The sequence below is a fragment of the Phacochoerus africanus genome, chromosome 8, assembly GCF_016906955.1.
Source record: "Phacochoerus africanus isolate WHEZ1 chromosome 8, ROS_Pafr_v1, whole genome shotgun sequence".
Classification (NCBI taxonomy): domain Eukaryota; kingdom Metazoa; phylum Chordata; class Mammalia; order Artiodactyla; family Suidae; genus Phacochoerus; species Phacochoerus africanus.
In genome coordinates this window covers 54124410-54149013 of record NC_062551.1, presented here as the reverse complement: position 1 = coordinate 54149013, position 24604 = coordinate 54124410, and the positions used below count along the sequence as shown (strand labels likewise).

The 24604-nt window shown below is 50.9% G+C and overlaps 1 protein-coding gene across 5 annotated transcripts in view; it reads left to right on the top strand.

The window, feature by feature from the left end:
* The first annotated feature begins 285 nt into the window (after positions 1-285).
* Positions 286-24604, top strand: part of PLEKHA4 (pleckstrin homology domain containing A4) — a 25881-nt gene continuing 1562 nt past the window's right edge. Inside the window, exons 1-17 of one of the 5 annotated variants that reach the window (XM_047790979.1) lie at positions 286-757; positions 1215-1304; positions 2757-2864; positions 5082-5154; positions 5242-5342; positions 5501-5610; positions 6158-6373; positions 6831-7038; positions 7623-7709; positions 9445-9492; positions 9920-10000; positions 10130-10279; positions 11956-12054; positions 14409-14549; positions 16101-16200; positions 16271-16347; positions 23112-23273. In XM_047790979.1, the coding sequence (XP_047646935.1) occupies positions 1221-1304; positions 2757-2864; positions 5082-5154; positions 5242-5342; positions 5501-5610; positions 6158-6373; positions 6831-7038; positions 7623-7709; positions 9445-9492; positions 9920-10000; positions 10130-10279; positions 11956-12054; positions 14409-14549; positions 16101-16200; positions 16271-16347; positions 23112-23273 (1845 nt within the window). In that variant the 5' untranslated portion in view covers positions 286-757; positions 1215-1220. Of the gene's footprint in view, positions 758-1164; positions 1305-2756; positions 2865-5081; positions 5155-5241; positions 5343-5500; positions 5611-6157; positions 6374-6758; positions 7039-7622; positions 7710-9444; positions 9493-9919; positions 10001-10129; positions 10280-11955; positions 12055-14408; positions 14550-16100; positions 16201-16270; positions 16348-23111; positions 23274-24604 lie in introns of all 5 variants that reach the window. The other 4 variants (XM_047790978.1, XM_047790975.1, XM_047790976.1 and 1 more) reach the window with 4 other exon arrangements.

Below are 24604 nucleotides of genomic sequence, written 5' to 3'. Positions count from 1 at the left end.
TCCAGGCCCAGCTCCTCTTCTCCAAACATGTAGGAATCCCAGCTTCAGCCTTGATGGGACCCCGTCCAGCAGGGACCTAAGAGCGTGTGGGTGGGTGGGTGGGGTGGAGGGTGGGAGGGTGGCCCCCAGCCCCCAGCCCCTCCCTTCAGCTGTGAGGGCAGCTGAACCAGAGGTCAGACTGTGGTGGGGAGGCCAAGAGGGGCGGGGTCAGCAGGGATTGGGAGCCGGGACAGCAGCGTGGGCGGCTGGCAGGGGGAAGGAAAGACCAGCAGAGGGGAAAGAGAAACTGGGAGAGCAGAGGAAGAGAGACAGTGAGAAGGAGCGTCCGGGAGAGAAGGAAACAGCAGACGTGGAGGGCCAGAGAGAGAGAGGGCGAGAAGGAGGGAACAGAAGGGAGACTTAAAGAGATTGTGAGCCCAGGAGAAGGATTTGGACAGAAACAGAAAGACTGGGACAGAAAGTGATATAGGGGGTGGGGGAGCTGCGGACGAGAGAGCGTGTAAGGGAGAGACGGAAAGAGACAGAGGTTAGAGACAGCGAGAGAGACAGGAGGGGAGATTGGAGAGAGAGAGACGGGATAGAAGGAAGGGAGAGGGCGAGGCAGAGACAAAGAGACGGACAGGGTGGGAATGAGCAGGTGAGCAAGGAGGGCTGTGAGAGGCAGCCCCTAAGAGGCAGAGGAGGGGGACTGTGGCTGGGGGTGTCCCTGCACCCACACTGCCCTCTTGTGCCCTCTGGCCTTGGGACCCCAGAGCTGGTAAGTGCCCTGGCTGGGCTGGGAGGGGCTGCCAGGCTGTGCATTCTGGGTGCCCAGAGCCTTGGCAGGGTTGTTCTGGGTGTGCCTTTGGGGGTGCAGGAGACAGGTAGCTGGGGGCACCCGGAAAGAGGCAGGGGATGGGGGGGGGTCTTGAGCAACACAGAGAGGGTCAAATTCCTGGCCAGAGTGCAGGGGGCATGAATAAAGGGGCCCCTATTCTCTGTCTCGGGCTGTAGACAGCTGCCCCCCTCCCCACAGCTGCCAGCGCCGCCCACCTCTCTTGGCATCACTGTTGGTATGTGGTCTCCAGGCCAGGGCCTCCCCCAGCCCCCCAGGCCCCAAACAACAGGCTCTTTCTCCTCAGCCTCCTCCGACCTGCAAGCCCCTGACCCTGTCTCTGTCCCCAGCCAGGTCATCTGCAGAGTGGCGCACACAGCCCCTTTCTTTCTGTCCCCAGCCCCTGATGGAGGAGGGCAGACCTCGGAGCAGCCTCAGCCTGGCCAGCAGCGCCTCTACCATCTCCTCGTTCGGCAGCCTGAGCACCAAGGTTTGAGCTTCTTGGTGGGGCTGGGGAGGAATGGGGCAGGGTGGGGGGAGTGGGGGCGGCTCTGGGTCGCCCCAACCTGCTCTGTCCAAGCGCTGGTTTTGGTGCCACCCTAGGGACTCTGGTTGTCAAGCGCAAGGATCTTTAGCAACAGGGTCTGCCAGATAGAGCAAGGACCAAATTGCCCACCCGCTGCAGCCAGGAATTCCGGGACACTCCCAGTCGTCCCCACCCACCCCTCGGATTTTCCTAATTTGAAGCCAGTGTAACAACCCCACTTGACTCTGGTTGCTAAGATAAGGCCACTCCTTAGCCATGAACCACCCCCCTTCCCCCGCCAAGAACTCAGAAGCACTCTTGCTTAGGACTGAGAAATTCGTGTCCTATTTCTAGCCACCCAACCTACCCAGTTCTGAAATCCAGCAAGGAAAGCCCCTTCTCTGAGCATAGAGCCCCATGAGGCCCGAGATACTTGTGTCCCAAATTGTCACACACACACAGACACACACACATACCAGAGTTCAGTGATGACATTCATTTTACTGTCCTCCAGCTATTATTCCGGTCACTCATTTCTGGCTTCCCAAGTTCAGAATCCATAGATTTGATTCTGACCTTGGGCAGCACTATCCCCAAGGAAGGGCATCCTGTGAAAATCTGGCTCTGGATGCCTGAGACGTCGGTGTGGACAGGAGGAGGGGGGCTGTCTTTTGGGCAGGAGGGATTTGGGGCTTTCCTCCCCCCACTGGACCTGGTCATTAAGGGATGTCATCTCTGGCACTGACGTGTCCTTTGATTCCAGTTGATCCATCACTAGGGACTCAGCGTAGATTCTCCCTTCCAGGCAACATTGCCAATTCCAATCCCAAAGGTTCTGCTACAACTTTGGCTCTGGCGGCCAAGGGCATCTTCTCCTTGGCAGTGGACCTTTGATTCCCAAATTCCTTCCCTGTTGGCCAGTAGCCTCTGTCTTGCCTCCAAACGCCGCCACCCATGAAAAGGATCTTTCAACTCTGCATGATGTACATGCAATTCTGCACCCCAAACACAGCAGCCTCCCTGACCCGGTTTCTTTCTTTCTTTTTTTTTTTTTTGGCTTTTTTTTGTGGCCACACCCACGGCATATGGACATTCCCAGGCTAGGGGTCAAATCGGAGATACAGCTGCTGGCCTACGCCGCAACCACAGCAACGCAGGATCTGAGCTGCATCTTCAACCTACACCACAGTTCACGGAAATGCCAGATTCTTAACCCCCTGAGCAAGGCCAGGGATCGAACCCGCAACCTCATGGGTCCCAGTCCGATTCATTTCCACTGTACCTCAATGGGAACTCCCCTGACCCAGGTTCTAAAGGCAGCTCATGGAAGGTCTCAGGCTGCCTGGGTCCCTCTGCACCGCCCCCCTCCAGCCCATCCCAAGGCCCTGTTCACTTCTGTTCTCCTTCTCTCCTCAGAAGCCCACTCGGGCTGTAAGCAAGGTGCACGCCTTCGGGAAGAGGGGCAATGCGCTCAGAAGGGATCCCAACCTCCCGGTGCACATCCGAGGCTGGCTTCACAAGCAGGTAGAGTGAACAGGAGGAAGGAACGAACACTCTAGGTGGTGGAAAGGGTGTGCTCCTGGCTGGCCACCGTTTCTCTCCTTCCAAGGCTCCAAGTATGTTTTTTTTTTTTTTCCTATCACTGTTTCATTGTTTCATTCATTCATTCAATGATTTTTGTTTTTTGTTTCTTTGGTTGTGTCTGAGGCATGTGGAATTTCCTGGGCCAGGGATCGAACCCATACCACAGCAGTGACTGGAGCAACAGCTGACAATGCTGGATCTTTAACCCACTAAGCCACCAGGAAAATCCTCAATGATTCCCCTCTCCCCACCTTTTTTTTGTTTTTTGTTTTTTTTTTGTTTGTTTGTTTTTTTAGGGCTGAACCTGTGGCATATGTAAGTTCCTGGACTAGGGGTGGAATTGGAGCTGCAGCTGTTGGCCTACGCCACAGCCACAACAACACCAAATCCTAGCCCTCTCGCTGACCTATGCCTCCGTTCAAAGCAACGCCGGATCCTTAACCCACTGAGCAAGGCCAGGGATCAAACCTGCGTCCTTGTGGATACTAGTCAGATTCATTTCTGCTGACCCACGGTGGGAACTCCAGGAATCTGTGTTTTGTTTTGTTTTTTTTTGTCTTTTTTGTTGTTGTTGTTGTTTTTGTTGCTATTTCTTGGGCCGACCCCGCGGCATATGGAGGTTCCCAGGCTAGGGGTTGAATTGGAGCTGTAGCCACCAGCCTACCCCAGAGCCCCAGCAACGCGGGATCCAAGCCGCATCTGCAACCTACACCACAGCTCACGGCAACGCCGGATCGTTAACCCACTGAGCAAGGGCAGGGACCGAACCCGCAGCCTCATGCTCCCTAGTCGGATTCGTTAACCACTGCGCCACGATGGGAACTCCAGGAATCTGTGTTTTAATAATCCCTCCGAGTGATTTTTATATACACTCAAGTTTGAATTCCCTGTAAGCCAGCAAACTAGTGTAGGGAATTGGAGATTTATTCTAAGTATGACGGTAAGCTCTGTTTTGAGCAGAGGACTCACATGATCTGATGGAAAATTAAAAAAAAAAATCATGCTGGAGTTCCTGTCGTGGTGCAGTGGTTAATGAATCTGACTAGGAACCATGAGGTTGTGGGTTCCATCCCTGGCCTTGCTCAGTGGGTTAAGGATCCGGCATTGCCATGAGCTGTGGTATAGGTCGCAGAGGTGGCTCAGATACCGCTTTGCTATGGCTGTGGTGTAGGCTGGTGGCTACAGCTCTGATTTGACACCTAGCCTGGGAACCTCCATACGCCATGGGAGCGGCCCTAGAGAAGACAAAAAGACACACATAAAAAACATCATGCTGCTTCTGTGCAAATGGGTTGGAGAGGAAAAGAGGGGCACAGAGTTGGAGATGGATCGGTTTTGGCGGAGGAGCTGGGAAGATGCAGGATTCAGAGTGTGGCTCAGCATCACTTTCCTGGCCTCTCTGTGTCTCTGACTCCATAATAATTGGACCATCTTCCTGTATAAAGCCCCTGGCCACGTGTGGTACAGTGACTGTCCCAAGCTTCCTGTAACTTCTCAATCCCCAGATGACAGATGAGAAAACATGAGGTTCCTAGTGGGGAAAGGACTTGCTTAAGGGCACAGTTTGAAAGTGGTGGTGCTGGGAGTTCCTATTGTAGCTCAGCAGGTTAAGAACCTGACATAGTGTCCATGAGGATTCGGGCTGGATCACTGGCCTCCCTCAGTGAGTGAAGGATCCAGCGTTGCCACAAGCTGGATCTGCAGCATAGAGTGCAGATACGTCTATGGATCCAGCCTTGTGGTGGCTGTGGCCTAGGCCGGCACCTGCAGCTATGATTTGACTGCTACCCTGGGGACTTCGATATGCCCCAGGTGCAGCTGTTAAAAAAAAAAAACAAGGAGGGAGTTCCTGTTGTGGCTCAGCCGAAACGAATCTGACTAGTATCCATGAGGATGTGGGTTTGATCCCTGGTCTTGCTTATTGGTTAAGGATCCAGTGTTGCTGTGAGCTGTGGCGTAGGTCGCAGATGTGGCTCGAATGGATCTGGCATTGCTGTGGCTGTGGTGTAGGCCGGCAGCTACAGCTCCGATTCCGCCCCTAGCCTGGGAACCTCCATATGCGGTGTCTCGGTTCCTCTCCATTCTCTGGGTCTTTGTTCACCAAGTGTCACCATCTCCATTTTTCCTCCCGGCTCTACTCCCACTCTCTCTCCCCAGGACAGCTCCGGACTCCGGCTCTGGAAACGCCGCTGGTTTGTCCTCTCTGGCCATTGCCTCTTCTATTACAAGGGTCAGTGCCCCCCTCCCACCCTCCCTTTCCTGTAACTTCCGGGCTTCCAGGACCCTGTGATCCCTGACCCCAGCCCTTCTTTTGCAGACAGCCGCGAGGAGAGCGTCCTGGGTAGCGTCCTGCTCCCTAGCTACAGTATCAGGCCAGATGGGCCAGGAGCCCCCCGAGGGCGACGCTTCACCTTCACTGTGAGTCCATCCATCCCGCATGGGTACTAAGGTACTAGGCAATGGGGGCAGGCCTGGAGCATCCATTACTGGAGATAGGGAATCTTGCCCACGGTCCGTGGCATCCTTCTTTTTAGAGGGCCCAGGCATCCGGGTCCCCCAGCTCTCTCTTCCCACAGGCGGAGCACCCGGGCATGAGGACTTACGTTCTGGCAGCTGACACGCTAGAGGACCTGCGGGGCTGGCTACGGGCACTGGGTCGCGCCTCCCGTGCCGAGGGGGACGAGTGGTGAGTATAGGTACAGGCCACGCCCCTGACGCTATACCTCCAATCTGGGTCCGGCTAATCATCCGAAAGGACCGCTTGTGAGGCCCTGCCCCCTAAAATGTCCAATCACTGAAGGAGACGCCAGCCGTTCAGGCCCGCACCTCCAATCAGTAAAAAGTCTCTTTTGTAAGCTCCGCCCACCATTTTGTCCATCAGTGTTGCTCACTCTCCAATTGGTTCTCTCAGAAGTCTCCACCCACTGAGGCCTACAGAATGTCAGATCAAAAAAACAGCTCGGGCTGTGTGTGTCTGCCTGCCAATTTTCAGGCTGGAGACGGAGAGTCTGGGACATTGGACCCAGCGACCCGGATGGACCTTGTGACCCTTGCACGAGTCACTTCCAACTTGGGCCTTAGTCTCCCCATCTGCAAAATGGGGACAACGATTTATAGTGCACCGTCTCCCATTTTTTTTCTTTGTAGGTCCCTGTGTCTTTATCTGTGAAATAGGAATAAGGACTCTTGTAAGGTTCAAAGGAGTGATGTCTTTTTCTGTGTCCGCTCGTTAGTGGGCAGCCCAGGTCACCTGCACGTTCCCAGGCTGAGGAGGGGCCTGGAGGCCCAGGTGGTCCCCCAGAGGTGATCAGAGCGGAAGTGGGGCACGGCTCGGAATCCCCGGAGGTGGCTCGGCTCTCCAGAGGTCGAGGGCGATCCGACCTGGTCACTCCCAGCCCCACCATCAATCTCCAATCTGGACACCGCATTCGGAGGACAAGAAGCCCGGAGTGAGTTGGGCCAGCGAGTCGGGAGTCGGGGCTGCGGTTATATAGGGCTGCGGTTATATAGGGCTGCGGTTATATTGGGCTGAGCCAGTGAGGAACAGAAACGTTGAGGGCGTGGCCTGTGAGAAGGGCGGGACTGAGACTGGTTAGGGGAGTGGCTCAATGCTTTCCCTCTGGTGTGTGACTTTCGGGGTTCTTGTGGGGTCAGGGCCTGTAGAGGAGAAGTCCTAAGGAGGACATGCCCCAAAGGGGGACGTTATTCAGGATCTGGCTAGTAGAGGCGGGTTCTCCAGAGAGACAGTGAGACACCTCTTTGAAGCTGGCTTGATGAGTAGAGGGGTGAGGCGGCTGTGGTTGATGCAGTTTGTCTATTCTCACCTTCCCACAGCCTCTTCACACCCCTCTCTCGCCCTCCCTCCCCTCTGAGCCTCCCCCGGCCCCGTTCTGCTCCTGCACGTAGACTCCCTCCCTCCTCTGGGGACACAGCACCTTCTGCCAGACCTCATACCCCCCTGAGTCGCATTGATGTCCGGCCTCCCCTGGATTGGGGCCCCCAGCGCCAGACCCTCTCCAGGCCCCCCACTCCCCGCCGAGGACCCTCCTCTGAGGCTGGGGGAGGAAGGCCCCCGAGGAGTCCCCAGCACTGGAGTCAGGAGGCCAGAACCACGGTGAGCCTAGGTGATGGGGAGGGGGACTACATCTCCCATATGGCCATGGGGTGGTCTTTCCAGGCTGGTCTCGAAGCCACTGGCCCCTGGGCCTCTTGGGGATTGTAGTTTAGCATCATCACAGCTGTATTTAAATGTGAAAGGGAGAATGGACTTTATCTCTCATTAGTTCTCAGGGCTGTCTTGGGCTGGTCTTTGGCTATTACCCCTTAAGCATTATGGAGATTGTAGTCCAGAATACTCTCCTCTAAGACAGTGCTGCGACAGGTAGTGTGGATTGCATCCGCCTGTGTCCCCAGTTTATCTTAAAAAATCCACAGCTAACCACAGATGTGAGAGTGAGAGTAGATTGCAACTTCCATTGGCCCCAAGACTGTTTTGTTAGGCTTGTCCATTTAATGTCATCGTCTGTGACTCCGTCACAGGCACCGTCAGAGGCACCCAGATGGGGAGCAGGTAGTTGAGGAAGTTCAGGGAGCCCAGTTCTGAACCTGAAAGAGTCTCCTAAGGCACCTCAATTCTGGGCACAGCCATTCTAATCTTTGTTACTAAGACAAGCCGATGTCTAAACATCCCTATTTCAGTATTCCCCCCAGGCCCCCTCTGGTTCCTCCACGTATCTCCAGCTCCCTCCAAGACCTCCAGGGACCCGGGCTTCCATGGTTTTATTGGTAGGTATCCTGGGGCACCATGAATCTGCTAGAGCCCCCACCCTTGCTTTTGTTGCTATGGTGAATGTCATCTCCTGGACTAGGGAGCTTAGAGAAGACTGGCTGATTCATAGCGTATAGGCGCTTATATTAGTTTCCTCAGGGCTGCTGAAACCAGGTGGCATACTTATAGAATATTCTCTCCATTCATTCATATCATCATCTAGGTCTTTCATTTGAATTTTCACGTTTTCCCTTGGAGATTTCATGTGCTGTTAGTGAGATAACTCCTAAATTCCTGATACTTTTGTGGATCTTTTTGCTTTTTCTTTTTTGGCTGTGCCCGAGGCATGTGTAAGTTCCTCGGCCAGGAATCGAACCAGAGCCACCTGAGCCACTGCAGTGACAATGCCAAATCCTTAACCCACTGTGCCACGGGGAACTCCCTAATTCCTGATAATTTTTATAGTTATTGGAATGGTATATTCTTTTTAAAAAGTATTTTCTAGTTATTGATGGTGTAGAGGTATGCTATTAATGTTTGTAGCTTTGTTTTACACTGTGGCATCCTTGTTAATTATCATCTTTGTTCTTGCTTTTTTTTTGTCTTTTTTTTTGGGGGTCGAGCCCATGGCATATGGAAGTTCCCAAGCTAGGGGTTGAATCAGAGCTGTAGCTGCCAGCCTACACCACAGCCACAGCTACACCAGATCTGAGCCACATCTGCAAACTACATTGCAGCTCAGGAAACACCAGATCCTTAACCCACTGGCTGAGGCTAGGGATCAAACCTATATCCTCATGGATACTTGTCAGGTTCATTACCACTGAGCCACAATGGGAACTCCTTATTTGTTCTAATGTATATATTTTTTATTCTGTTGGTTTTTCAGGGTAGATGAGCACATTATCTGTAAATAATGATGGTTTTATCATTCCCCCTCCTATCCTTATGCTTTTTGTTTTTCTTATCCTGCAGCATTGGTCAAGATCTCTAATACTGTATTAAACTGGAACAGTGGTAGTAGAATCCCTATTTTATTCTCAGTCATAAAGGAATTGTCTAAATTTGCTCCATGAATTATGGTATTTGATATAGCTATTTGACAGAAGAGCTCCATTGGATCCTCCTTTTTTTGGGGGGGGGGTGCTGCACCCGTAGTATATGAAGGTTCCCAGGCTAGGGGTTGAATCAGAGCTGTAGCTGCCAGCCTACGCCACAGCCACAGCAATGCCAGATCCAAGCTGCGTCTGCCACCTACACCACAGCTCACGGCAACACGGGATCCTTAACCCACTGAGCTAGGTCAGGGATCAAACCCACATCCTCATGGATACTAGTGTGGTTCATTAACCACTGAGCCACGAGGGGAACTCAAGATTTTCCTTGAGCCAAGAATCTACTGAGTTCTCTAAAGCTTGGGACAAAGCTTATAAGGACAGGGGTGTCTGTCAGTAGAAACAGGTCTCAGGAGTTCCCGCTTCGGTGCAATGGGATCAACAGCATCTTGGAAGTGCTGGAGGCAGGTTCGATCCCGGGCCTGGTCCAGCACAGTGGGTTAAGGATCCAGCATTGCCACACTGCAGCTTAGGTCTCAACTACAGCTCGGATCTGATCTCTGGCCCGGGAACTCCATATGCTGCGGGGTGGCCAAAAATGATTTAAAAATGTGTGCAGGGGGTTCGCAGCTCAGCACTGAGCTACAATAAGGATCTGTTTGGACATGTGACCCCCACTTTTTCTCTTTTTCCTCAGCCGGGTCCCCCCATGGACTCAACCTTCCATCAAAGCTTGGAGACAGATGTAAGTTCTCCCTGAATGCACCCCTGCTGGATTCCCAGAGTTGGGGAGAAGTTTTATTTTTTAAAAATTTATTATTATTATTATTATTGTCTTTTCACCTTTTCTAGGGCGGCTCCTGTGGCATATTGAGGTTCCCAGGTTAGAGGTCTAATCGGAGCTGTAGCTGCCGGCCTACACCACAGCCACAGCAACACGGGATCCGAGCTGTGTCCGCAACCTACACCACAGCTCACGGCAACGCCGGATCCTTAACCCCCTGAGCAAGGCCCAGGATTGAACCCGCAACCTCATGGTTCCTAGTCAGATTTGTTAACCACTGCACCACGAAGGGAACTCCACGGGGAGAAGAAGTTTTAGATGGGGGTGAGGTGACCAGGGAGAAGAGCCAGATCTGGTCCAGAAATAGCTCCTGTTCTCCTCTCTCGAGACTCTGTTGACCAAGTTGTGCGGGCAGGACAGGCTCCTAAGGAGGCTGCAGGAGGAGATAGACCGGAGGCAGGAGGAGAAGGTACAGGGCTCTGGGACAGGGGAGGGATGACGGGCCTCTCCACCTGCCCTTAGTCCGGAGGACACCGTTTTTCTCTCCCTGAGGCTAGATGCACTTTCCGAAGCCTAACCACCTTTCCTCCTGCTGCAGGAGCAACTAGAAGCAGCCCTGGAATTGACCAGACAGCAGCTGGGCCAAACAACCAGGGAGGCTGCAGCTCCCGGGAGGGCTTGGGGGCGCCAGCGTCTCCTGCAGGACCGACTGGTCAGTGTGCGGGCCACTATTTGTCATCTGACCCAGGTGAGCATCTGGGAAAGGAGACCTCGGCACTCTACAAGTTGTTCCTCAAGGGAACTTGTCCCCAGGATGTCTCGTGAAGGTAGTTCTTGAGAATTCCCCCCATTTGAAACCAATGACCTTGACAGTCCTAGAGGGTGACGGGCAAGCAGCCAAGAAATAGCAGATTTTTTTTTCAGGGCCACACCTACAGCATATGGAGGTTCCCAGGCTAGGGGTCTAATCAGCTGTAGCCACTGGCCTACACCACAGCCACAGCTACACAGGATCTGAGCTGAGTCTGCGACCTACACCAGAGCTCACGGCAATGCTGGATCCCTAACCCACTGAGCGAGGCCAGATATTGAACCTACATCCTCAAGGATACTTGTCAGGTTTGTTAACACTGAGCCACAATGGGAACTCTGAAATAGCAGTATTTAATATACTATTTAAAAGAGGGTGATTTCATAACTTTTTTTTTGGCCTCGCCTGCATCGTGTGGAAGTTCCTGGGTCAGGGACTGAACGGGCACCATAGCAGTGACCTGAGCCACAGCAGTGATAACCCTGGATTCTTAATCCACTCAGCCACCCAGGGAACTCAGAGAGGGTGATTATGACATGGGCTTCCTGGTTTTGAATCTCAGATCCCATAGCTGCTGTGTGACCTTAGAAAATTTACTTAACCCATCAGGACCTCAGATGCCTGTTATATAAACTTGAGATGATAAAAATAGTATTTACTGGAGTTCCCTTCATGGCGCAGTGGTTAATGAACCCAACTAGGATCCATAAGGATGTGGGTTCGATCCCCCCCTGGCCTCACTCAGTGGGTTAAGGATCTGGTGTTACGGTGAGCTGTGGTGTAGGTTGCGGACGCGGCTCGGATCCTGGGTTCCTGTGACTGTGGTGTAGGCTGGCAGCTGTAATTCCGATTCAACCCCTAGCCTGGGAACCTCCAGATACCACGGGTGCAGCCCTAAAAAGCAAAAAAAAAAAAAAGATAAAAAAAGTACTATTTACTTCAAGAGACCATTTCGAAGATTTCATAAATGTATGTAAATCAATCAATGAATATTTAACACTTATGTACCTGGCATATGGTAAGCAATACTTATGTTAGCTATAATTATTATTATCTATAAAATGGAGACAATAATACCCCTCACAGAGTTCCCACTGTGGCTCGGTGGAAACCAATCTGACTAGTATCCATGAGGATGCTGGTTTGATCCCTGGCCTCGCTCAGTGGGTTAAGGATCTGGCGTTGCCGTGAGCTGTGGTGTAGGTCACAGACAAGGCTCGGATCCCACCTGAGTTGCCATGGCTGTGGCACAGGCCAGAAGCTACAGCTCTGACTCGACCCCTAGCCTGGGAGCCTCCATGTGCTGCGAGTACAGCCCTAAAAAGCGGAAGAAAAAAAAAATCATTAGACCCGTAGACTGTGCCACCCTAGAGGAGGGCAGAGGTCAGCCAGAGGATTCAGGGAAAGCTGCTCTTTACCCTAGTGGCAGATTCTACACAGTCACTGGGTTCTCAGTTGTCTGAGCAAAGAGGTCTTGGGAATTGTGGTCTCTATACCCCCAGGGCACCCAGGGCCAGGCCACCCTTGCCCTTGCTCAGCTGGGAAAAGATAGACTGGGGAAAGATCTGGTGGTGGGCATGCTAACTCTGTGTCTCCCCTTTCTGGGACCCCAGGAGCGAGAGCGGGTTTGGGACACGTACAGTGGCCTGGAGCAGGAGCTGAGCACCCTGAGAGAGACCCTTGAGTACTTGCTGCACCTCGGGTCCCCCCAGGTACATCCCTGTCGCGTCTAGTGTCTAGCCCCACCCTCCACACCAAGTTCACTAGGCAACCCTTTTAGCATTTAAGCTCCTCCCACAGAATCAAAGCTCCACCCACGTCATCTTAAGGCCCTCCCCCGAATTCTTTTCCTTTCAGTAAAGATCTCTGGTAGTAATTAAGCTAGTACCCTTGATTTTCAGACCTATGTTCAGAACCACTCCCCCTTCTGGTCGGCCCCAAGTGTCAGAATTCCAGCCCTCGGCCCTGTCCCATCCTGCAAGTTCATCTCTCGCATTCTGCATCCTGACTCTTGCTGTTAATTGTCTCCTCTGGAGTCTCCCCTTCTAAATCCCAATCCTTTAGCTCAAGCCCCACTCCTAAGGAATAAGCCCCGCTGCTTGGCCTCAGACCCACGTCTTCCTTCTAAGCCTAGCAACGGAACTCCTACATCATATACCTTCAGTTAAAAACTCTGGGAGTTCCCGAGTAAGTTGTGGCTCAGATCTGATCCTTGGCCCAGATCTGATGGCTGGCCTGGGAACTCCTTTTCCCCAGGTGGTTGCCAAAAAAGGAGAATGAAACAAGACAAAAATCAATCTCTGGCTTCTAGTAACAGATTTAAGCCCCACTCTCTTCATTCTAAGCCCTTCCCGCGTCTTCCTAAAATCCGCTCCTCCACTCTAATCCCCCACCTATTACTCATCACCAGCAACATATGAAAAGAATATATCCCAAGCAACTCAGATTTATTGTAGGAATGCAAGGTTAACCTAATACTTGGAAATAGATCCCTGTCTTTCACCACATTTAATGAAATAAAGGATGAAAACCACATGATCACCTCAATAAAGGCAGGAAAATTTAAATAAAATCTCTCAACATGTAGGAGGATAAAGCAACTTCCTGCATCTTATAAGGCATCTGTAACACACCTACAGCAAATATTAGTGTTAGCAAATATTGTGAAATATTGAAAGCGTCCCCCCAGTATTTGGATGTCTGCTATTGCCAGGTCCAGTCAGCATTGTACCAGGGATCCTGGTCGGTGCGAGTGAGACTGAGAAGTAAATCAAAAGCATAAGGACCGGAGTTCCCGTCGTGGCGCAGTGGTTAATGAATCCGACTAGGAACCATGAGGTTGCGGGTTCGATCCCTGGCCTTGCTCAGCGGGTTAAGGATCTGGTGTTGCTGTGAGCTGTGGTGTAGGTGGCAGATGTGGCTCGGATCCTGCGTTGCTGTGGCTGTGGTGTAGGCTGGTGGCTACAGCTCCGATTGGACCCCTAGCCTGGGAACCTCCATATGCCATGGGAGCGGCCCAAGAAATAGCAAAAAGACAAAAAAAAAAAAAAGGATAAGGACCAAAGAGGAAGAAAGTAAAGCTGTTTTTATTTATAGGTGACATAATTGTGTATGTAGAAAATCCAAAATAATCTCCAGATAAACTGTTAGAATAAGCAAATCGAGAAAAGCAGTTGAATGCAAGGATAATATGCAAAAAGCGTTTGTTTTCCTGTACTCTACTACCAAATAATTAGAAAATAAATATTTATGGCGTTCCCGTTCCCTTCGTGGCTCAGTGGTAGCCAACCCAGTTAGCATCCATGAGGAGGTAGGTTCAATCCCTGGCCTCGTTCAGTGGATTAAGGATCAGGTGCTGCCATGAGCTGTGGTGTAGGTCATGGATGTGGCTTGGATCTGGCATTGCTGTGGCTGTGCTGTAGGCTGGCAGCTACAGCTCCAATTCGACCACTAATCTGGGAACTTCCATATGCCTCATGTGTGGCCCTAAAAAGACAAAAATATTTAAAAAAAAAAAAAAAGGAAGACTTACATAAATGGAGAGATCTACCATGTTCATGGATAGGAAAGACCCAAATGCAAAGATATGGTTTCCCCACATTGATTTCCCCAGTGGGGATCTATAGTCCCAATACAAATCCAGAAGGTTTTTATGTGGGGATTGAGAAGCTGACTCTAAATTGTATCTGGACGTGCAAAAGGCCAAGAGCAGCCAAGGCAACCTCTAAAAAAAAACAAAGCTGGGAGATGCACACAACTGACTGTCAAGTCTGACTGTAAAGCTACAGTTCATAAGATGAGAGTGTAGTACTGACACCAGGTTAGAGAAATGGACCAAAGGAATAGAATAGGGTATTCAGAAACAGACTCACATCTATGTATATGGTCACCGGTTTATAACAGAGATGACACTGCAGAACCGTACAGAAAAGCCGATGTTTATGAGAAATGGTGATGGGTAATGGGATAGCCGTATGGGAATTTCAGACCCTTGCCATGGCCTAGCAACGTGAACCCTTCTTGCATTTTTCCACCTTTGACTAACAAATTCCTTTCCTCTCCCCAGGACAGAGTGTCTGCTCAGCAGCAACTGTGGATGGTGGAAGACACGCTGGCTGGTCTGGGGGGTCCCCAGAAATCACCCCCCCACACTGAGCCTGACTCCCCATCCCCTGCACTCCAAGGCGAGGAGTCCTCAGAGAGGGAGGTGAGACTCCGACACTTCTCGCCCCAGCTTCCTGTCCCATCTGCCCCAGCTTGTTCCCCACTCGCCTCTTTCTCTCTGCCTTGATCAGCAAGTATCCAAAGCTCTGGAAGCCTTTGCTTTCTTTTCTTTTCTTTTCTTTCTTTTTTTTAGGGCTACACCGCAGCATATGGAAGTTCCCAGGCTAGGGGTCAAATCGGAGCTATAGCTGCAGGCCTACACCACAGCCACAGCAACGCAGGATCCGAGCCATGTCTGCGACCTATACCACAGCTCACTGCCATGCCAGATCCTTAACCCAGTGAGCGACGCCAGGGATGGAACCTGTGTCCTCATGGATACTAGTCTGATTTGTTTCTGCTAAGCCACGGTGGGGACTCCAGCCTTTGCTTTCTTTCTTTCTTTCTTTCTTTTTTTTTTTTTTTTTGGTCTTTTTGTCTTTTTAGGGCTGCACCTGAGGCATATGGAGGTTCCCAGGCTAGGGGTCCAAGCGGAGTTGTAGCCACTGACCTACACCACAGCCACAGAAATGCCGGGTCCTTAACCCACTGAGCGGGGCCAGGGATCGAACCCACATCCTCATGGATGCTAGTTGAGGTTCCTAACCGCTGAGCCACGATGGGAACTCCCAGCTTTTGCTTTCATATTCACTCTACTGTGATCCTAGTCCAGCAGAGTGCTGGAGCCAGTTCCCCACCCCCCCTGAGAGCCAACTGGCAGCGTCTCTTCTCAACTCCACATTCAGTGATGGCATGTTGGTAGCTTGAAATTGACCACGGTGGGGTATGTACACAGCAGAGATTGGCAAATGCTACAAACCAGAGCTCTCTTCTCCCAGAGAGGCGTTTGTTAAACATTTACCAGACACCGCTGATCTTAACTCCTACCTTGCAGGGTTCTGTGAGAAGGGGAAATTGTGAGGAGAAAGCGCCCCCCACAGAGTAAGCGCTCAGGAAGCTCGAGCCACTATTGTCACCGCTGGGTAGAGCTGCTGCTGGCCTTGATCAGCTGCGTCACGCTGAGCGTAGCCTTGACTAGCATATCCAGGAGATCTCAGTTTAGATCCCAGCTCTGCTATCTTTGGGACATCAGTTGTCAACCTCATTCTCTGAGCCTCAGTTTCCCCACATGTGAAATAGGGATAATAACAGCTGCCTCAGGCGTTCCCATCGTGGCTCAGTGGTTAATGAACCCGACTAGGATCCATGAGGACGCAGGTTTGATCCCCGGCCTCGCTCAGTGGGTTAAGGATCCAGTGTTGCCGTGAGCTATAGCGTAGGACACAGACACGGGTCAGATCCGGAGTGGCTGTGGCTGTGGTGTAGGCCGGCAGCTGCAGCTCCGATATGACCCCTGGTCTGGGAACTTCCATAGGCCATGGGTTCGGCCCTAAAAAAAAGACAAAAAAGTGGGAGAGCTGAGATTTGCAAACTAGTCTGGCTCCTCGTTTTCAGTCTTAATACCAGTCATGCTGTGTCTCGATGAGGAAGTGGCTGGAACATGATGCTACTGATGATAATTATAATTATTATCCACCTTTCCTGACCTCTCCAGAGCCTGCCTGAGTCCGTGGAACTGAGCGCGCCCCGGTCTCCGGAGGCTGACTGGGGGCGGCCCCCAGGGGGCGACAGAGAGCCCACCAGCCCTCGCTCAGGTGAGCATCCGGGTCTGGAGGGACTTGCTTGCTCTTCTCCGTCCTCATCAGTCCCGTTCTGCGCCTCCAGGTCTCGGATCTCCAAGGGTCTCCCGGGCTTCCAGCCCTGAGGGTCGCCACCCCACGTCCCCACAGGCAGGAGCCAAGGTAGGATGTCCAACCAGCCTCCTCAGGTCCCTCCTGCAACCCTCAGACCCCCTGCCCTTGGGGAAACACCTGGGAGAGGGGCGATCTAAAGCCATACACCGCTCCCAGCCGAGAGCACGCAAGGGTTGTTGAGGGCGCTGTGGTTGAATTCTGTCTCGGCCACTTCGGAGCTGAGTAATTTTGGGTCACTTGTGAAACCTCTCTGCCTCCATTATCTCATCTGCAAAATGGATCCAATAGCAGTGTCTGCCGTCTAAAGCTGATGTGAAGAGTCAAACTGGGAGTTCCCATTGTGGTTCATTGGGTTAAGAACCCGACCAGTATCCAGGAGGATGCAGGGTTCAATCTGCGGCCTCGCTCAGTGGGTTAAGGATCCAGTGTTGCTGCGAGCTCCGGTGTAGGTTGCAGTCGTGGCTTGGATCTGGTGTGGCTGTGGCTGTGGTGTAGGCTGGCAGCTGCAGCTCTGATTTGACCCCTAGCCTGGGAACTTCCATATGCTGTAGGCACGGCCCTAAAAAGAAAAAGAAAAGAAAGAGTCACACTGGATGAGTGCCCATAAAGCTTCATGTCAGGCTAGAGCAAGCATTTCATTCGTTAAATTTATCAATCATTCATCCAATAGATATTTATTAAAATATCCTCTTTCCTGTCTAATAAGGTAGCCAGTAGTCACATGTGGCTGTTTAAATTTTTTTTTTTTGTCTAGGTTATTTAAATGAATATAAAATTCTGGAGTTCCCGTCGTGGCGCAGTGGTTAATGAATCCGACTAGGAACCATGGGGTTGCGGGTTCGGTCCCTGGCCTTGCTCAGTGGGTTAAAGGATCCGGTGTTGCCGTGAGCATGGTGCAGGTTGCAGACGCTGCTCGGATCCAGCGATGCTGTGGCTCTGGTGTAGGCTGGTGGCTACAGCTCCGATTCGACCCCTAGCCTGGGAACCTCCATATGCCGCAGGAGCGGCCCAAGAAATGGCAAAAAGACAAAATAAATAAATAAATAAATAAATGAATATAAAATTTAAAAATTGACTCCGCTGTATAGCACAGCAAACTATATCTAGTCACTTGTGATGGCACGTGATGGAGGATAATGTGAGAAAAAGAATATATATATATATGTATGACTGGGGCACTTTGCTGTGCAGCTGAAACTGACAGAACTTTGTACATCAACTATAATACATTTTTTAAAAAATGAAATAAATAAAATAATGAAAATTCACTCTCACCACAATTCAAGTGTTCAGAAGACACACGTGGCCAGTGGCTACTTTCTTAGACAGTGAAGATATCAAACATTGCCATCATTCAGGAAAGTTCTGCTGCCTAGAACTGTTTAGGCCCTGAAGATCCAAATGTGAGTAAGATGGGAAAAAAAAAAAAAAAAAAAAACCCTTCTCCCATGAATCTGACATTCTGGTGGGAAGAGGCAGGTAGTAAACAAATAATTTAACAAAGATTATTGTAGGAGTTCCCGTCGTGGCTCAGTGGTTAACGAATCCAACTAGGAACCATGAGGTTGTGGATTCGATCCCTGGCCTCGCTCAGTGGGTTAAGTATCCCGTGTTGCAGACGCGGCTTGGATCTGGTGTTGCTGTGGCTGTGGTGTAGGCCGGTGGCTACAGTTCTGATCAGACCCCTATCCTGGGAACCTCCGTATGCCATGGATGCAGCCCTAAAAAGACAAAAAGACAAAAAAAAAAATTATTGTGTATGCTGTAAATAAAAGCAGACCACGGTGAGGGGGTTTGGGTGCTTGGAGGAAGGGTGTAATTATAGATGGCTTGGTCTGGGGAGGCTTCTGAGGAGGTAATGCTTTTGCAGATACTTGGCGGAGGCAAGGGAGCAAGCCTTAGGGATAGCTAGTGGAAGAGAGTTAGAGGCAAAGAGAACAGCATTTGCAAAGGTTCTGAGGCACAAGCGAGTCTGGTGTGTTGGAGGAGCAGCTAGGAAGCCAGTGTGATTGGAAACGAGTAACCGAACAAGGGGAAGAGGGATACTGATGAGGACAGATGGGAAAATGGGCGCAGATCGTGCTGGGCCTTGTGTCCAAGGTGATGGCTTAGTTTTGACACGTTGTGAGCTGAGAGCTACAGAGGCCCCTCAGCCGAGAGCCACGAGTTGCGGTAATTGGGAGCCGGCGCCCTCTAGTGGCCACGCGGGGGAACAGTCTGTGTAGATAAGGGCTGAGGCAGAAAAGCAGTGAGGGGGCGATTGGGATAGTCCAGGGGGAAGATGACGGTTGTTTGCAGCAGATTAGAAGAGAAGATGCCGGGAGTTCTCGTCGTGGCGCAGTGGTTAACGAATCCGACTAGGAACCATGAGGTTGCGGGTTCGGTCCCTGCCCTTGCTCAGTGGGTTAACGATCTGGCGTTGCTGTGAGCTGTGGTGTAGGTTGCAGATGCGGCTCGGATCCCGCGTTGCTGTGGCTCTGGAGTAGGCCGGGGGCCGATTCGACCCCTAGGCCTGGGAACCTCCATATGTCGCAGGAGCGGCCCTAGAAATGGCAATAAGACAACAACAACAAAAAAAAGACAAACAAACAAAAAGAAGATGCCAAGAAAAGAATCGGTTCCCACTTAGCTCATGGGGTTAAGAACTCGACAGTGTGGCCCTGAGGATGCGGGTTCCATCCCTGGCCTCACTCAGTAGGTGAAGGTGTAGGTGAAGGTTCCAGCGTTGGGGCAAGCTGCGGTATGAGTTGCAGATGCGGTTGAGATCCAGTGTCGCTGTGGCTGTGGTGTAGGCTGGCAGCTGCGGCTCTGATTCGACTCCTAGCCCAGGAACTTCCATATGTCGCAGGTGTAGCCTTAAAAAGAGAAAAAGAAAGAAAGAAAGGAGTCGGAGTCTATCAGTTTTACCTATATCAGTTTTAAACCCTATCCAAAACCCTTAGGACCCCAATGTTCAAAATGCAAAATCTTGCAGATTCAAGACTGATAATTCGGGAAAATTCCCATCGTGGCACAGCAGAAATGAAGCCAACTAGGAGCCATGAGGTTGCAGGTTCAATCCCTGGCCTCGCTCAGTTAAGGATCCTGTGTTGCCATGAGCTGTGGTGTAGGTCGCAGATGCGGCTCAGATCTGGTGTTGCTGTGCCTCTGGCAGAGGCTGGCAGCTGTAGCTCCAGTTCGACCCCTAGCCTGGTGACCTCCATAAGCCCGGATGCGGCCCTAAAAAGACAAAAATAAATAAATAAAAAAGAAGGGTAATTCGGTGCATATACTGTGTACACCTGGGGCTCTAGGGAGGCACCCTTAATCAAACACATTATTTCTCCAGTAAAATGTATGAATATGCATAGGAAATGGGATAAAGCTATAAATAACATCTCCATTTAAATGTCAGGTGTTAAAAAAATAGATAGCAATGAATTACCTAAACGAAGGAGTCAGTGGGAGAAAAATAGATTATAGGAGTTCCCACTGTGGCAACCAGGTTGAGGGGGCATCTCTGCAGCGCCAGGACACAGGTTGGATCCCCAGCCCCTCACAGCGCATTAAAGGATCCATTGTTGCCCTCAGCTGTGGCTTAGGTCACAGCTGTGGCTTGGATCTGATTCCCAGCCTCGGAAATCCATATGCTGGGAGGCAGCACAAAAAAAAAAAAATTAAAAAATAGCTTACAAATATCAGGCACTTTTTATTTCCAAGACAAAGGTTTAGGAAAGCATTGTGTCCCACAACCAAGTACAAAGGAAGCCAAATACCTAAATGCTCACGTGCAGTGAATGCTCCTGGCATCTGGTGGCTTGAAGATTCTGGAGACAGGGGACACTGGTCAGGCCAGCAATGCTAGCGACGAGCTGGAGTTGGACATCTGGAGCAGGGCCAGGAGCAGGATTCCCCAAGGATGAGGCAGGTGGCCTTCGTAGAGTTTCCTGCTGTGTCATCTGCTCCTTAATAAAGGGTCTTGCCTGAGCAGTGTCCTGTTAATTCAGTAAACCCGTAAGGAACACTTGGTCACATATAAGGTTGTACCTTTGGGGGTCAGCAATGTACTGATCGCCCCTTTCACCATTTTGTCCTCTGTCCCCAAGGTCATCAACATCATCAAATTGTAATCATCTCCCATTCCTTCCTTCCTTCCTTTTTAGAGAAACTTCCAGGCTAGGGGTCGAATCGGAGCTGTAGCTACCAGCTACAGCCACACCAGATCTGAGCCACATCTGTGACCTACACCACAGCTCCCGGCCACGCTGGATCCTTAACCCACTGAGTGAGGCCAGGGATCCCACACGCGTCCTCATGGACAGGCTCATTACCACTGAGCCATAATGGGAAATCCTAAAAAAATTTATCATTCTTTTTTTATGGCTCAGTAATATTACACAGCCACCCACATACATAAATACATACCACCTTTTCTTTATCCATTTATCTGTCAGTGGGCACTTAGGCTGCTTCCATATCTTGGCAATTGTAAATGGTGCAGCTGCGAACATTGGGGTGGAGATGCCATGATATCTTGTCTGCAGAATAATGCCCAGGAGTTCCCGTCGTGGCTCAGCGGAAATAAACCCAACCAGTATCCATGAGGATGCAGGTTCAATCCCTGGCCTTCTTCAGTGGGTTAAGGATCTGGCACTGTCATGAGCTGTGGTGTAGGTCACAGATGTGGCTTGGATCCTTTGTTGCTGTGGCTGTCGCCAGCAGCTACAGCTCCAATTTGACCCCTAGCCTGGGAACTTCCATATGCTGCAGCTACAGCCCTAAAAAGCAATAAATAAATCAGTAAATAAAATAAAAAGTCTACAAATAATAAATGCTGGAGAAGATGTGGAGAAAAGGGAACCCTCCTGTACTGTTGGTGGGAATGTAAATTGGTACAGCCACTATGGCAAACAGTATAGAGGTTCCTTAGAAAACTAAGGACAGGAGTTCCTGTTGTAGCTCGGTGGTAACGAACCCAACTAGTATCCATGAAGACATGGGTTCAATCCCTGGCCTTGCACAATGGATTAAGGATCTGGCATTGCCGTGAACTGCGGTGTAGGTTGCAGACACAGCTCAGATCTGGTGTTGCTGTGGCTGTGGTGTCAGCTGGCAGCTACAGCTCCAATTCGACCCCTAGCCTGGGAACTAGCAATCCCACTTCTGGGCATCTATCCAGACAAAACTATAATTCGAAAAGATACATGCACCCCTAAATTCACAGCAGCACCATTCACAACAGCCAAGACATGGAAACAACGTAAATATCCATTGACAGATGATTGGATCAAGATGTGGTACATATAGGGAGTTCCCATCATGGCTCAGCTGAAACGAATCCAACTAGGAACCATGAGGTTGTAGGTCTGATCCCCCCTGGCCTCGCTCAGCAGGTTCAAGACCCGACGTTGCTATGAGCTGTCGTGTGGGTCACAGAGGCGGCTCGGATCCTGCATTGCTGTGGCTGTGGCGTAGGCCGGTGGCTATAGCTCCAATTAGAACCCTAGCCTAGGAACCTCCATATGCCGCGGGTGCAGCCCTAAAAAGACGAAAAAGGCTTAGAAAAAACAAAAGATGGAATGGAATACTACTCAGCCATAAAAGAGAACAAGAAATGCCATTTTCAGCAGCGTGGATGAGACTCTATGAAACAAAAGCAGACTCAGACATAAGAGAACAGACTTGTGGTTGCCGTCGGGGAGGGATGGCTTGGGAATTTGGGACGAGCAGATGCAACCTGGTATACATAGAATGCATAAACCACAAGGTCCTACTGTATGGCCCTGGGAACTATATTCAATATCCTGTGATAAACCAGGATGGAAAAGAATATGAAAAAGCGGAGTTCCCGTTGTGGCGCAGTGGTTAACGAATCCGACTAGGAACCATGAGGTTGCGGGTTCTTTCCCCAGCCTCGCTCCATGGGTGAAGGACCCAGCGTTGCCATGAGCTGTGGTGTAGGTTGCAGACATGGCTCGGATCCTGCGTTGCTGTGGCTGTGGTGTGGGCCAGCGGCTGTGGCTCTGATGAGACCCCCTAGCCTGGGAACCTCCATATGCTGCGGGAGCGGCCCTAAAATAAGGCAAAACGACAAAAAACAAAAACAATATGAAAAAGAATGTGTAGCTATAAAGATATAGATATGTCTGAATCACTGTTCTGTACCCGAGAAACTAACACAACATTGGAGATTCACTATACTTCAATTTTTAAATTTTTAATGTAATTTTTTTGTTTGCTTTTTTTTTTTTTTTTTTTTTTTTTTAGGGCCGCACCTGTGCTATGTGGAGGTTCCCAGGCTAGGGGTCGAATAGTAGCTGTAGCCTCCAGCCTACACCACAGCCACACTCGCTGGGTCTGAGCCGTGTCTGTGACCTACACCGCAGCTCATGGTAACGCCGGATCTTTAACCCACTGAGCAAGGCCAGGATCAAACCTGCGTCCTCATGGATACCAGTCGGATTCATTTCCCCTGAGCCACAGTGGGAACTCCTGAGAACTGGATTTTTATCACAAGTAAGAGTGCTTCCTGAGTGTGGACGCCTAGTGCCAAGAGACTGGATATATCCAGGACATGGGGTGTTTGTCAGGCTGGGGCTTTGGGTTCAAACCGGGCCACTGATGGAGTTGAGGCTGGAGAGGCGGGGAGGGACCAGACCACCCACGGAGCCTCCGACACCCTTGTCCTGAGAGCGCTTGGCGGCCCTGGAGGGGAGATCCCGTCAGACGCAGTGGCAAACTTGCTGGAAAGGGCCAGACAGGAGGTTGAGAGGCTCAGGGAAGAGAAAGCGGAGGCCAAGGCTGACGTGTTGCCGTGTCGCTCATCTCGGCAGGTGCCCCCCACCCGGCTCCGCATGAGTGCCCAGGAGCAGCTGGAGAGGATCCGCAGAAACCAAGAGTGTGGACGGCCTCTCCCTCGCCCAGCCTCCCCCGGGCTCCTCAGCCTGCAGAGGGCGCTGTCTCCAGCCAGACGCCAACCTGACACGGAACCAAAAGTGAGGGGCAGTGGGGCTTCAGTTCTTGGTTTGGAGCCTCAATTTTCCCTTCTGTGAAATGGGGATGTTTCCTTTGTCCTTCCCCGGAATGGGATTCCAGATTTCCATGACTTGTACCTGTGCTGAAGTCAGCATCCTAGCTCCCTTAGGGAAGGAGAACAGAATGGGCCAGAGACAAGGTCTCGGCAGCCCTCTCCTTTCCAGGGGTGGGGGTGGGGGGGGGGAGGTCCACAGACCTGGATTGGGAGCTCAGTTTTGCTTTTCAGTTGCTATGTGTTATCAAAGGCAAAAAAAAAAAAAAAAGATTAAAAACTTGAGCAAGTAAGGAAATCAATTTTATTTCATTTACTCTTATTAGCTTCGGCCAGGCCTGCAGAATGCAGAAGTTCCTGGGCGGGGGATCCAACCCACGCCACGGCAGTGACAGTGCGGGATCCTTAACCTGCTTGACAATGCGGGATCCTTAACCTGCTGAGCCACCAGGGAACTCCAGGAAATTGATTTTTTTTTCTTTCTTTTTTGGTAGTCTCTGGACCATGGGTCAAATCTGAGCCAGAGCTGTGACCTACACCACAGCTGCAGCAATGCCACATCCTTAACCCACTGCCCTGGGCTAGGGATCAAACCGGCGCCTCCACGAAGACAAACTGGGTCATTAACCTGTTGAGCCACAGTGGGAACTCCAGGAAATCGATTTTATTCACTCGGTTACCAGGGGGAGAACCCTCCAGGTCTGAAGATCGGGGTGTCTGGGCAAGATGGTTTCATCATAGACTTTTCTCGGGAGAAATTAGACAAGTCATAGGTGGGGTGATTTTATTATTTTTATGGTGGGGATTGTTTAAAGCGCATCTCAGTCAGCTGAACAAGCATTTATCTCTATGTCTAGCTAGTTTGGGGGGACAGAGAGTTCAGCTAATCATTTACAACAAAAGGAATGTGAATTTGAAAGGTCTGTTTCTGGTCTTGTCACAGACAAACAAGGAGGGCGGCCATCTGTGAGTCTCTCCATGAAAATCCTAATAAAGTCAAGTTAACAAGAAAAAAATGGGAATTTTTTTGGAGCCCAGCAGGATTATTACCTGGGAGATAGACTCTCAGAAAGCTCTGAGAGGAGTTCCTGTCATGGCTCAGCGGGTTAAGAACCTGACATAGTGTCCGTGAGGATGTGATTTGAGCCCTGGCCTCGTTCAGTGGGTTGGGAATCTGGCCTGGCCAGAAGCTGCAGTGTTGGTTGCAGATTCGGTTCAGATCTGGCATTGCTGTGGCTGTGGCATAGACTGGCAGCTGCAGCTCCCATTTGATCCCTAGCCTGAGAACTTCCATATGCT